We start from the raw sequence: 14,648 nt of genomic DNA, 5'->3' as shown, positions 1-14,648 counted from the left end.
CATAGAGAAGCTATAGCACATTACAAATATATGTCTTTCACTTATTTTTTCCTCTTTACACATGCAGAACTTCTATTAATTAAAAGCTTCTTGGGTCTTCGGATGCTGAAGGAGCCATATTGGGATATATTATTATTTTACTGCCCTGGCTCCTGTAGGATTTTTCTTTTTTCACGATCTTGTCAGTAATAATGTGGCATCTGATGTGTATTTTCAGATAAGGTCATCTTTAGTTGGATGCTGTCTGCTATAAATCAAAAACAGAGAGGCTTAGGGAGGAGTGTTCAGAGCCAAAGATGATGATTTATGATCAAGCATCCTTTTTATGACAGCTACTACAATTCTTAGTGCTTGAATATCCATCACTGACGAATGTCACTGATTAGCTTTGCAAAATTGCCAAATGTGCACCACCAGAATTGCTGACATATTTTAACTTTGAGAATAGGTGACACAAAATATGAGTGAACTCTTTCAAAATTTAAGAAACTGAGAAAGTTGCAAACAAAAAGAGAAATAATATAAAAATAGGAGAAATAAATATTTTTCAAATGTCATGGGACAGAAATGGGGACATGGAAAAGATCTTGTCTCTTATGTCTGTCACTTCTAATGACTAAACAATGGGATACAATAAAAGCTCTCATTTGATACTGTCTTGTTCTGTATAATTTATATAACTACTCAGACATTAATCTATAATAGATAAATCAAAACTCCATAATTATATATGCAACAAAACAGGGTAATCACTTATAGCTCCTAAGCATTATTGGCAAGAATGTTGCTATTACAAGTGTGTTTTATTCTTCATAATGGAAAATATTATCTTCATGTTTCTATTCTTCAGTATATCATCTGTTTACTACCTAAGTTAACTGAAACTAAGTGCCATTTTAGCAATGCTTCTAATCATAAACTGCAATGGAAGACCATGTGGTTGAAGGACTCCTAAATGTGTTATCTACTTCCACAGAGGAATCCAAAATTCTGCGACATGAATGCCATACTATATGAATGATGTTAATAGATGGCAAGTTTGTAGTGTCTGTCAAAAACTAGAAATAACACAGTATTATTCATTTAATTAAATAATCCTTAGGTTAGAATAATTTCCCTTGTCTGGATGATTCAGCTGGTTGGCATCTTTCCAGGGCATTGAACAGTCTTGCCTGAATTCCAGAACTGTCATGTTTCATTAGCGGTGAAGGACAATATTTCTTGACAATAAAGTGAGGTTTCTGTTACACGTTAAGCAGAGATTTGATATTTAAATAATATTCAGGTATAGTATGATATAATTGTGTATTCATCTTTCCACTCCTGCTAAACAAGTCGCTTTCATTTAAAAGATTAGTTAATTTGCAGAAGTCTCATTTGTCTATATGTTATTAACCAATGTGGGTTCTTTCAGCAGTTTCCTAAATGTTAGAAATGCTAGGCATCTGTCTCTTAAAACCCAATGGGCTATTTTTTAGTATGTCTTCAGGACTTACGAAATATGGCAATGGAAGTTCATATTTTTAGTTAAGCAGGTGCTCTGTGAAACAAGCTTTGGTATATTCTGTTTTTTATGTTTATTAAGATCCCAGATATATCATTTGACAACTGTACACATTAACTTTTAGAAGACTCTCTTGGTTTACTCTGAACTTAATATGGCAAGGACTGTAATGCCTTTACAAAACCTTCTTTTCATTAATGAAAGCAGAATATATACATGACCCAAAGAACCCAGGTATTCACACACTAGACACAATTGTGATAATCTGTGTACAGAATATGCCATGTAAATATCATTTAAAAACTAATTCACTGGTCAACAATATCACGGTAAAATGTATGTAGCAACATTATACGTAAAGTTATGATTTCCTCCTGAATGATATTACAAGAACATGTTCAAGACCAGATGGCCTTGCCTAGGTAAAGGTGTTAAATAGGTCTGTCCTAAACAGAGGAATGTGGGTTTACCTCAATTTACATATACACAATAAACAGGAAGATCAAGACAGCAGGGGGAGAAAATTGAAAGAAACAGAACAATTTACATTTGGGAAAACACCAGTTGGGGAAAAGAACGGTATAAAGCTTCTTTCGCTATCAGACTCCATGTCGCCTTCCTCACAGCTTGAAAAATCCATTTCAAAGGTTCACTGGACTATAAAAGAAAGGGTCAGAGAAACCCAAGTTATCTCTTCCATTTAAGAAGACAAAAGAACGAGCACTTTTGGCTTCTGGGCGAGATTCTGACTGAGAGGGCGGAGCTCATCCATTTTTCTGGAAGATTGTGGGTGAAAAAAACCATCTTCAAGAAAGTCTGTATCTTGCTAGGTTAAGTGTTTAGTCACTAGAAAGCATTTTTTAAATTGATCTCACTTAAAACCCTATTTTCTTTTGTTAATAAACTTGTTTTACTTTTAATTTAAACCAATAATGCTGTTCTTGAATTAAAGTGTTAGGTAACTCCAATTAAAGTGGTAAGCTGTACATTTTGTGTGTTTAGCAGAGTAAATGAACCTTATTATTTCTCTGAATGGTCTAAGAGGGAGCTGAACACTTGAGGGAACATGGTTTAGGGAGTTTGGGACTGGGAGTGTGTTGGAGTCACCTTGCTGGTTGTAACCAAGGCCGGTGGAAGCCAGAGTGGGAATGTGGGACTGTGGACAGACTGCTGGGGTCAGAGTTGCTGATCCAGGGCTGGCTGCATAGTACACAGACACTCAGGGTGTGACTTACATGCTTGTTGCTGACTGAGAGTGTCCCAGGCAGAAAGCAACAGTAGCAAATCATTGTGAGGCACTTAAGGTTAAGCGGAGACACAACCCCTCACTGGTCTGGATTGCTCCCCAAAGAGTGATACTGCGGTAGTTGACAGGATTTACACACAGCTGGCTATTTTAACTGAGCTTTACGCTTCTGAGTAGTTTTAAGTGATTCTCAAGTGAAAGGCTGGGAACAGTCAAAAAAAGGTTACAGTTATATTAATTTTTGTTTGATTATTTTGGGCAAGGGAAATAGAACAAAGGGAAGAGTAAAGACAAGTAAACAGCACAAAAGGCAAGCTGGGAGTTACATCAGCAAAAGCAATGTAAAGCACTCAATACTGCATGGCAAGTGTTGAAACAACCCCTTACGGATCTGGACAGCACATTCCAGAATGCCATGATGATATGCAAGAAAGGAACGTGTCAAATTAGTATTAGTTTCTTCATTATGGCCACTTAAGATTATCCTGCTAGCTCACATAGGCTATGGTGCTGTAATCCGAGAGATGTACAATAAATTCTTCATAAAAGTATGTTTTGTAATATAACAATATGGCTTACACAAATATATGAAATACTTCTCCACAGTTCTAATTTTGTAGCATGTATGTGTATAAATATATATACATGGGTCTGCAAGAATGTAATTTTTTTCCATGCGAAGGAAGGTTTTCTCTGTTGAGGATTTCTGTACTTGCATTTCATTTTGAAATAATAGAGCACCAACTGAGAATCAGAAGTTGTACTTGAAAGTGGATGCAAGTGGGTACTTGTGAGTGTCATCAGAATAATGTAAAATTGAACTTCAGAGTTCTTGATATGTGTCTGGAAAAACTCAATGGATGAGAATTGGAGTATTTTCTTGTAAAATGATTGGCAGTTCTGAACATATCAATGGCTGGTGATACGAAAGACCCGCTAAATCGACCGCCAGTGCCATGATAGCCACTCGTCGATCCCCCGGTAAGTGTAGACAGGCCCTTCCAGTGGAACATGTAACAATGTGTCGGAGTCAGAAACTTAGCAAGGAACATGAAAGGCAATAAAAAGAGGTTCTATAAATATATTAGGAACAAGAGAAAGACAAAGAAAAGTGTAGGCCCCCTACTTGGAGGGGAAGGAGAGCTCATATTGGATGATGTCAAGAAAACTGAAGTGTTTAATGCCCCTTTTGTGTCATTCTTTACTAAAAAGGTAAATTGTTCCCAAATACTTAACACAATTAATATTAACAATGAGGGGAAAGGAAGGCAAGCCAAAATAGGGAAAGAGCAGGCTAAAGACTATTCAGGAAAGTTAGATATATTTGAGTTGGCAGGGCCTGATGAAATTCACATCCTTGGTTACTTCAGGAACTAGCTAAAGCAATTTCAGAACCGTTAACAGTTATCTTTAAGGAAATATGGAGGACAGGTGAGGTCCGAGAGGATTGGAGAAGGGAAAACATATTACATATCTTGACAAGGGGAACAAATAGGACCTGGGGAATTTCTCGACCAGCCAGCCTAACTTTGATACCTGGAAAGATACTGGCACTAATTATTAAACAATCATTTCTTAAGCACGTAGAGGATAATAGATTAATAAGTAATAGCCAATATGCATTTATTAAGAATAAATCATGCCAAACCAACCTAATTTCCTTCAGTGACAGGGTTACTGGCCTAGTGGATGCGTGGAAATTGTAGATAGAGTGACCAGATGTCCTGATATAATCAGGACCATCCTGATTTTTTATACCTGCTATCTGGTCTCCTTAGTTATAGATGTGATCTATCTTGACTTTAGTAAGGCTTTTCATACAGTCTCATATGACATTCTTGTAAGCAAACTAGGGAAGTGTGGTCTAGATGAAATTACTAGAAAGTGGGTACAAAACTGGTTGCAAACCTTACTTAGAGAATAGTTAGCAGTGGTTACTTTAGGGAGGCCTCCCTTACTTCTGTGCTGCCTTCAGAAGTGGGTGGCCAGAGAGTGATGGCTGGAGAGCAGCGGCTGGTGGCCAGGTGCCCAGTTCTGAAGGCAGTTCCCCATCAGCAGCAGCGCAGAAGTAAGAGTGGCAATATCATACCATGCCACCCTTACTTCTGCATTGTTGCCTTCAGAGCTGGGCAGCCAGAGAGTGGTGGCTGCTGACATACCATGCCATCCTTACTTCTGCACCCCTAACTGAAATCTCCCAATGGAGCCATGCTGGCCTCTTCTTATTCTCCCTATCTTTCCTTTGCATTGGGATAGTTTGCAGTTGGGCCTTTAATATTCATAGAATCATAGAATAACAGGGTTGGGAGGGACCTCAGGAGGTCATCTAGTCCAACCCCCTGCTCAAAGCAGGACCAATCCCCAACTAAAGCATCTCAGCCAGAGCTTTGTCAAAAAGCTCAAAAGGAAGGAGATTCCTGACCTTAAAAACCTCAAAAGAAGGAGATTCCACCACCTCCCTAGGTAACGCAGTCCAGTGCTTCACCACCCTCCTAGTGAAAAAGTTTTTCTGAATATCCAACCTAAACCTCCTCCACTACAACTTTACACCATTACTCCTCGTTCTGTCATCTGCTACCACTCAGAACAGTCTAGATCCATCCTCTTTGGAACCCCCTTTCAGGTAGTTGAAAGCAGCTATCAAATCCCCCCTCATTCTTCTCTTCCACAGACTAAACAATCCCAGTTCCCTCAGCCTCTCCTCATAAGTCATGTGTTCCAGTCCCCTAATCATTTTTGTTGCCGTCCGCTGGACGCTTTCCAATTTTTCCACATCCTTCTTGTAATGTGGGGCCCAAAACTGGACACAGTACTCCAGATGAGGCCTCACCAATGTCAAATAGAGGGGAACAATCACGTCCCTCGATCTGCTGGCAGTGCCCCTACGTATACATCCCAAAATGCCATTGGCCTTCTTGGCAACAAAGACTCACTACTGACTCATATCCAGCTTCTCGTCCACTGTATCCCCTAGGTCCTTTTCTGCAGAACTGCTGCCTAGCCATTTGGTCCCTAGTCTGTAGCGGTGCATGGGATTCTTCTGTCCTAAGTGCAGGACTCTGCACTTGTCCTTGTTGAACCTCATCAGATTTCTTTTGGCCCAATCCTCTAATTTGTCTAGGGCCCTCTGTATCCTATCTCTCCCCTCCAGCATATCTACCTCTCCTCCCAGTTAGTGTCATCAGCAAACTTGCTGAGGGTGCAAACCATGCCATCCTCCAGATCATTTATGAAGATATTAAACAAAACCGGCCCCAGGACTGACCCTTTGGGCACTCCGCTTGATACCAGCTGCCTACTAGACATGGAGCCATTGAGCACTACCCGTTGAGCCCAACCATCTAGCCAGTTTTCTGTCCACCTTATAGTCCATTCATCCAACCCATACTACTTTAACTTGCTGGCAAAAATACTGTGGGAGACCGTATCAGAAGCTTTGCTAATTCAAAACAACCTTGACAAATTGGAGCATCGAGCTGAAATCAACAAGACAAAATTCAATACCGACAAGTGCAAAGTACTCCACTAGGAAAGAAAAATCAAATGCACAACTACAAAATAGGGGATAACTAGCTAAGCGGTAGTATTACTGAAAAGAAGCTGAGGTTTATAGTAGATCACAAATTGAATCTGAGTCAACAACGTGATGCAGTTTCAAAAAAAAAGCTAATATAATTCTGGGGTGTATTAACAGGCGTGTCGTACAAGGTTGTGAAATCTCCATCATTGGAGGCTTTTAAAAACAAGTTAGACAAACACCTGTCAGGGATAGTCTAGGTATATGTGGTCCTGCCTCAGCTCAGGGGGATAGACTAGATGACATCTCAAGTTCCCTTCCAGCCCTACATATCTAAGATTCTGTGGTATCATCTTCATGTACTCCACTCAGCTGAATGATTTTTATCTAGTTCCATGTTGATATACACATACAGGCTATTCATAGACACACCTTTCATCAACCACTGAGAATGCACATGGTATCATTGGTTTATCATGTAAACAAGTGAGATGTCAGCTATCGCAACAAATATTTGCATTATTACCATTCTGCTCTCTCAGGAAATCTTAGCAAAAAATCTTTGAAATGGCATTTTAAAATTCTTCTCGAATGTGTATTAAAAGTCTGCTGACAAGTGATGTAGAGAAAAATAATTCTTTCTGATATAAATACATATATGTAGTATAGACATAGCAATGTACTTGCATTCTTTGTGGCACTGTGACTAAATTATAGTTTCCTTTTAAATCACATTTTTCAAGGATTTATTATTTTGGATTTAAGAATTTCCTAGAAGCTGAAATTTTACTTACATTGTAAGCTCTTTAGTGTAGAACTGGTCTTTTTGCTCAGTGTTTGTACAGCACCTAGCACAGTGGGGTTCTGTTACATTAACTAGGGCTTCTAAGCACTATGGTAATGCAAATAATAATAATAGTAATTAATACATAGGTATAGTTACCCAAGCTTAATTATTTTAATCATTTCATCCAGTGGAATATCCTCTTTCTCTCAAAACTTCTTTCTTCCCAGTTGGTGAAACATCTGTAAAATTGAATAGTGTGCAAATACAAAAATGGCACGTTTGGCTTTTTTCCCCTCGATGCTTCTGCTCTGACCTCTGATGGTTAAGCACCATTTTCTTCATCTATTAACAGGCTCTTTAACATTCTCTTCCAAAGTAATACAGAGATTACTCCACTGGAGGGGAATTTGGATGAGCTACACAGATGAATGACAAACATGGAATGATATCTGGACAAATAAGAAGCCAGGATGCAGTACAGTTATTGAGAAAATAAATAAATATGGTGATTAGAAGTTCACATAAAACTAGTGAAATTTGAGAACCAAAGATAGTGTTCCAAAAGAGATCTATGATTTTATTCATTCCAGATATTCAGCCACTTCACAGATTGAAAAAAAGGGGTTGGCATTATTGGAGGACCAGTTTGCAAGTTAGGAATTGAAACCCAAATTCTGTAACCAGTGAAGTTCTGAGCTATACTTAGAGAAAAATGTCTTATTCCAAGACCTTAAATCCACCAATAAGGGCACGAAGAAAAATTGATAATTATAGAGAGAGGCTGGGTAAATATTTTGGGTGGAAATGTATGAGCATCTGTGTCACTTTGCTTTGTCAAACTCTAACATGAAGAGCTTGGTTTAGCAGATACAGCATTGCAAAACAACCCAATGCATTACCACATTGCACTGCGTATGAGGCCACCAGCCAAGAAGAGCCATGAATGCCAATAGCCCATATGGAGAGTGCAGGAAAGGGCCTGCTGAGTCTCTTTGCCCTCTAGGTTCCTATAAAGGATAGTCTCATAGTCAGAGCGCAGTATTGGTACCGAGGAATTCAGGAGTCCCAGCTTTTACACTGACTCCTTCTGTGATCTTGGGCAAGTCACTGAAGTTCTGTGCTTCAGGTTCCCCATCTCTAAAAAATGGACACTAATATTTATCTATCTTTAATAGGTGATGGTGGATTAATGATCCAATATATTTTTAAGTTCTCTGAAGATGAAAAATGCTCTATCCCAAATACTAAGTATTATTTTTTTTAGAACTGTATCACTGTTTAATCAGATACTCCATTTAAGGGCCTTTTACATATGCTATGTATTTGCACTACTTCAGTTTCAATTTTTCATGTCTTTTGCAGTTAGTTCACAAACGGTGTGTGATTACAAATGAGAACAAAGCACTGCAACCCAGTGTAGTGAGATGCATTGTGACAGAGGGACAGCAGGTGTCAGCTAAATCTTGATTCATTCAAACAATATGTATTCAGATGGTCCCGGAATATGTTCCATCTTCATAGAGTTCAAAATCTGCACTTTTGTCTCTGTCGCCTCTTCATTCAAGCCAGGTTAGCACTGGAGTGGCCAAAAGTTTCTAACATCTGAGTACTAATGATAAATAATGTGAAAGGAGTTTGGCTATCTCAATCCAGATAGAATAGATTAATATCCTCCAGGTAAGTATCAATATGGTAAAATATCATTATCGCAGTATCACTGCACTCTTGTTGGCGGTCCAAACAGAGAGCCATAGATGTACTTCCTTCAGGTATTTTTGATGCAGATTTGCATTGCAGTGGTTTACACTACTACTGCCTGTGTTGTGTCTGTTCTGTCAGCAAATAATGTTTGCAATTGGTGCAATATTAAATATTCTTTCATGCACACACTGAAAAGAATGTTTAGAACAAGTTTTGCTCATTGCATACATAATCATTGATAGGACCAATGTAGATTATAATATATCTATGTGGTCTGGGTTGCACAATAATGTGGTATGTATTTTTCCTGTTAATTTTATCTTGCCACAGCTGTTTTCACAAGCACAGTCCATACAGCTGCACTATACATATTGTCATCAATTTGTTTCTTGCCATATGTATTTTCTGGCGACAGATTGTATTGGTATCCAATTATTCATATATGCTTAGAATGTAGTATTTACTCTAGTTTACACATGGTACCTTGCTTTAGTTTATTGAAAAATGACCTAGTACTTAAAGAATCGAAGTCACATTTTTCCAATTAATGAAAGGTAACGCTTCTTTTTCTGTTACCAGTGTTATTATTACAACAGTCCTATATCTTTCGGATGCCCTTCGTAAGAACTTCCTAAATGAAAACTTTGATTATAAGGTAATGCGCTCCCCCAAATTATATCTTTGTTAACATAAGTAGTGCAAAAATTTGTCAATCTGTGGCTCTTTTGATTTTGCGTTGTTTGGATTAAATTTGGATTAAACTCTTTGGATTAAATTTATCTCTAATTTCTGAGCTGTTAGAATGCCTGCGGTGTTACCAATCTCAGCTGTTCAAAACTCATGAGATTGGTTTAAAAATTATATAGATATGTGTTTTATACTTGGGATTCTTTTTGTTTGACTTCTGGTTTTAAGTCTCTAGAGTGCGCTTCTGTCATATTTTTTGGATCAAGGTTTCTTGATTACAGAAAATATTTTCTGTTCTGCTCGTATTTTAAGATTCTCAGAAAATAAAATGAACTTTATTACTTATTCCCTGGCATATTTACCAAAAATATGGCTTTAGATTTTTTTTTAAATTCTCTCAAGAACAATTAATATGGCATGTACTGTTAAAATTATAATGCTATGACATGTCATGCTGGATATTGTTAAAGATATTAGCCTGTGTTCAGTGAGCTGTGGTATCTGTAATAACCCATAGCCAGAGTGTTAAATCTCAGTTATAGAATGATATTCAGGGGATTAAAAACAAAAGGCTCAGTGATGGCTCCTAAGAGGTTTACTCATAGGGGAGAGGGAAAGTGACCATACAGTCCAATCGGTGGAGGTTGGAGGTATTATTCTAGCTGTGCCATGTTATAAGGCAGAGGGTCTGATTTTCAGGGGTGCTGAGCACCCAATGCTGCCAGTGATTTCAAGTACAGTGGTGGAGGCTCAGCATGTCTGAAAATCTAGGTCCATGCTATGCCTCTGGAGTCATTGGAGAGAATGTTGGCCTGAAGTACTAGAGACTATGAAACTATGTAGCCAGTGCTCCCTTGTGTAGCTCTGCGAACATCATTAACTGCTAACTGACTATTCCCCAGGCTTATTTAGCAGTTATTGCTGTCTCCTGCACCTATTTTCCTCTCCTGCATACCTACATTAAAGCAGCTATAATTTGGCCTAGAGCAGGGGTTCTCAAACTGAGGGTCGGGACGTCTCAGGGGGTCACGAGGGTTATTATGTGGGGCGTGGCGAGCTGTCAGCCTCCACTCCCAAACCCTGCTTTGCCTCCAGCATTTATAATGGTGTTAAATATATTTAAAAGTGTTTTTAATTGATGGGGGGGGGGTTGCACTCAGAGGTTTGCTATATGAAAGGGATCACCAGTACAAATGTTTGAAAATCACTGGCCTAGAATTGCTAATATTTAAAAATGTCATTTCATTAAGAAATCTTTACTTCACAGAAGTTTCAGCAGCTGATCCTCCCAGAGCCATGTGCATGGAAATCAGTTATGGGGCAGTATGCTAACAAACTATATTACCTTGCTTTACTTCATCTTTGCCTTGCTGAGACACTGTAGCTATTGATGCTTGCAAGTTGTGTCAGTGATGAGTAGAGCTGTCCATTCCACTTAGAGAAAACTAAATTCTTTTGAAAGTTTTTGCAAAACAGAATTGTGTCAAAATTTCTGTTTTCAGATCAAAATCATCAGGTTTTAAATTCAGTTCTCTTTGTCTCTGTGACTGGAGAGTCCACCATGGACCCCAGAAACCTTCCCGCCAAAAATATCGTCAAAATTAGGATGTCTCCGCAAAACATTTCAGCATCAACAAAACAGAATATTTGGTTGAAAAAACATTTAATCAAAAATATTGTAACCAGCTCTACTAATGAAGAGTAAGACAAGAGGTACAACTGAAAAATTGCATCTAGAGTGGACATAAAATGTTAGTGCTGAGAAATGGAAAATAACCAAATACCTTGTGTTTATTGTAGATCTGGGATTCCTACTTTTACCTTGCTGTCATTTTTATAAACCAATTATGTCTGCAACTGGAGATGTTCACACCTTCCAAGAAGAAAAAAGTGTTGGAAAAGTAAGTACCAGTCAGGTTCCATAAAATTACTGCAGATCAAACAATTATGTTGTTTAAAAACAGGCTTTATGCAGCATATGGACCTGATCCAAAACCCGATGAAGTAGATGAGTCTTTTTGCTCACTTTAATGGGTTTTGGATTAAGTCCTGTGTGAATTCACAATGCCCCAAGAATAAAATTGTTGACCCTAAGAGCCCCTCAATGCCCACTGGCTGAGGGCCCACTATAGTGTAGCTCATATCAGGCCTGACGCACTCACTGCCCCAAACACACTGTTGTGATAACATATTTAAAAGATGTTTTGTTAGGTATCATATGTAAACTGGCAGAAGGCTGGATTTGAAAATCATTTGTGTGATGTATATATGGGTTGTGTATAAAGAATTACGTGTGTGCTGAAAATATGTTCTTAAAATGTGTTTGGGAGGCAGTGCATAAATCAAGCTTGCCCTAGACAAAGGAATGTGGATTCTCCTGACTGACTGGCTCTATTACAGGCTGGGGAAAATGAAAGTACATTTACATATAAGTTAAACAAAGCCATCAAGCTAATGAGCAGTGCAGAGAGTCTGCACCCCAGGAGGCCTTCCTGTCTCTAGAAGAATAGATCGTGGTTTTAGGGTAATATAAAGGGAGCTAAAAGACATTTTAGTTATCCATCACTTAAGTGACAAAAGAGTCAGAGCTCCTGGAAACCGTGGAAGGTGGTTCCTTCAGCCATGTGGGTTGAAGTTTATGGGAGCTGACTATATATGAAAGATTTGCCTGAGACCAGGATTGTACTTTAAGCTTTAGACACTAGAAAGTGGGTTTTGTTTTGTTTGTAACCATATCTGTCACTTTTACTTTTGCTTAGCATCACTTATATCTCTGTTCTTTATTAAAAAACTTATTCTTGTTTTATTACAAAACCAGCTCAGTACTGAGTATTAAAGTAAAGTATGAGTCTTTAACACTAACAGACTAGTGTGTGCTCTGTCTGTTTGGAGGCAGTGAACTTTATCATGTCTGTGAGTCACAGTAAGAGGGACTGGACACTGTAGAGAGACATCTCTCAGGAACTGGGTTGAGTGATTGTTACTTGTAAATCAAGGTTTAGGCTGGCAGAATCTCAAGGAATTTGCTGATGAGTTAGACTACGGTGGCTGTCACCCTGTCTATTTCCAGTGAAGTTCACGCTTGCTGAGACACAGAGTGCCTTATAGTTCTGGGTGTCCAGAAAAAAACATCACAGGATAAAATAAAATTATTAGTTATCTGAGGCGGAAGAGGAAGGAAAAAATCTGAGGCATATTAAGAGCATAGATTGGTATCACTACTTTGTTGTATCATTGTTCCTGTTTGTACCTTTAGGGAGCTTGCACTAACAATATGTGGAAATTAATGTTTCTTTATGAAACAAGCCATTTGATTAGATACGTATTGGACATTAGCAAACTTCCTTTTTCCTTTTCTGTGTACTACATCCATCCTAAACTTGGGAAAAATCATTACTGTGTGGAAATCTCACAGTTCACCTTGCTACACAGGAGCCTAAATTATAGTATGAGCTTGTAAAATTATTTCCTAAATAATGTTCTGCTTAAAAGTTGTATTTTTTAAATATTTCACAGATATGGTGACATGCGGGTAACAATGGGATGTGAAATTTTCAGCATGTGGCAAAATTTAGGTAAGGAATTAAAAAAAATCTCCTTAATAAAGATTAACAGTGAAACAAAGTAGCACAAAAAAGTTGAACAAAATTTGTAATGAATTTTAGTTAAGACTCCTGCATTATATTACTGGTTCTGCCAGTTTATCTGGGCAAGGCACTACCTTTTTGTTTGTTGGTTTATCCTCCTGGAAAACCATTCTAATTCTTTTCAAAAATGTTAAGAAGTTGAATTAATTGTTTGGATTTTCAAAGTGTTTTCAGATCCTTTGATGAAAGTAGTTTATTTGACATACACCAATCCCCTTGACTGAAACTCACCTAATGCTTTGGATACAAATGTTGGCCACTAGCTCCAATTCTGTTTACTTCTTGAAAAAACTGAGAATGAACATAATGCTCAAATCAAAGAATTATCATCATTGTGATGCCTTCTTTCCTCTATGGGAAACTGTTGTTTTCCAAGATTCTGAAAGATAAGAAAAATCTAAATGATAGATTTTGTTTTTTGACAATGGGGTTACATTTGTACATACAAAAATTCTTACCTGTAAGTAAGTGTGTATTCCTGATCTGTCCATCCCAGTAATTTGGGCACTCTTGTTTATTAATTAAAGCTAATACTTTCTCAAAACCATCATCTTCCCATGACTTGTAAGTCAAAAATACCCACTGACAGGTAAAGTATCTGGGAGGAAGGTAACTCAGGAGAACACACCGACTGCTCACAGAACTCCTGTGTGGAGCCATAACAAAAACATCAGAGAAGCCAGGAGAAGGAACATCAGTTGCCACTACAATCCAGCAGCAGGATCCAGGAGCTCTACCAGTCAAATGGCCCAAGACTCTAAGAGACATCCTTGACGGGCCCTCATCTTACTGTGCAATCCCAACTGAGAGACTGTTCTCATACTTCAAGGCTGTGTTTGACTGTGTAGCTCAGAACGACACACAGCGTCCAGGGTACATTCATCCTTTACCCCAGATTGACTCTGCAGGGGGCCAGGAAGAAGACTTCACATCACAGGAAGTAATGACCAGACTTACAAAGACCAAAAACACAGCTCCAGGAAAAGATGGCATTCACTGCAACTTCCTGAAAAAACGAGACCCCAGTTGCCTGGTATTAACTGCCATTTTCAACAAATGCAAACAGTTCCACCATGTTCCCAGCTCCTGGAAGAAAACTATGATGGTGCTCGTCTACAAGAAAGATGAGTGAGATGACCCCAGCAACTGGAGACCCATCTCTTTCTGTTCCACCATGTACAACTGTATGCCAGTGGCCTCGCAGCTAGGATCACAGACTAGTGAACAGAGGAGCATCAGCTCCATCCAGGAAGGCCATCTTTATTCCACCCGCTCCTACTTGTAAGGTTAAGGAGCATGGCAGGGCTTGGAAAGGGTCAAGCCAGTATGCTCAGCACTCCAACTGATCCTCAGACTGTGGCACATCTCACAGGGAAATTAGCTGGATGTTGGATTGCAGAGGTTGGAAAGTTGGCATTATGTAACTTATACCCCGTCCACTGACGTGCACTGAGATCAGCTTGAGGATTGAGCCACCGTGACCTGTATTTATTGTATGTCATTTCTAGTGTATTTTTCCTATTATTGTTTCTAAATATGAATGGAAGACGTGTTGTGAT

The 14,648-nt window shown here is 38.6% G+C and overlaps 1 protein-coding gene across 5 annotated transcripts in view; it reads left to right on the top strand.

Moving 5' to 3' along the window:
• Positions 1-14,648, top strand: part of DOCK4 (dedicator of cytokinesis 4) — a 426,144-nt gene that overhangs the window by 342,582 nt on the left and 68,914 nt on the right. For all 5 annotated transcript variants that reach the window (XR_012156797.2, XM_073328106.2, XM_073328104.2 and 2 more), the window contains exons 28-30: positions 9,335-9,410; positions 11,243-11,343; positions 12,959-13,017. Coding sequence is in view for 4 of the 5 variants with exons in the window: in XM_073328106.2 (XP_073184207.1) it covers positions 9,335-9,410; positions 11,243-11,343; positions 12,959-13,017 (236 nt within the window). In the remaining variant the exon portion in view is untranslated. The remainder of the gene's footprint in view (positions 1-9,334; positions 9,411-11,242; positions 11,344-12,958; positions 13,018-14,648) is intronic.

This window comes from Lepidochelys kempii, chromosome 1 (genome assembly GCF_965140285.1).
Source record: "Lepidochelys kempii isolate rLepKem1 chromosome 1, rLepKem1.hap1, whole genome shotgun sequence".
NCBI classification, from domain to species: domain Eukaryota; kingdom Metazoa; phylum Chordata; order Testudines; family Cheloniidae; genus Lepidochelys; species Lepidochelys kempii.
This window is presented reverse-complemented; position numbering and strand designations above follow the sequence as displayed.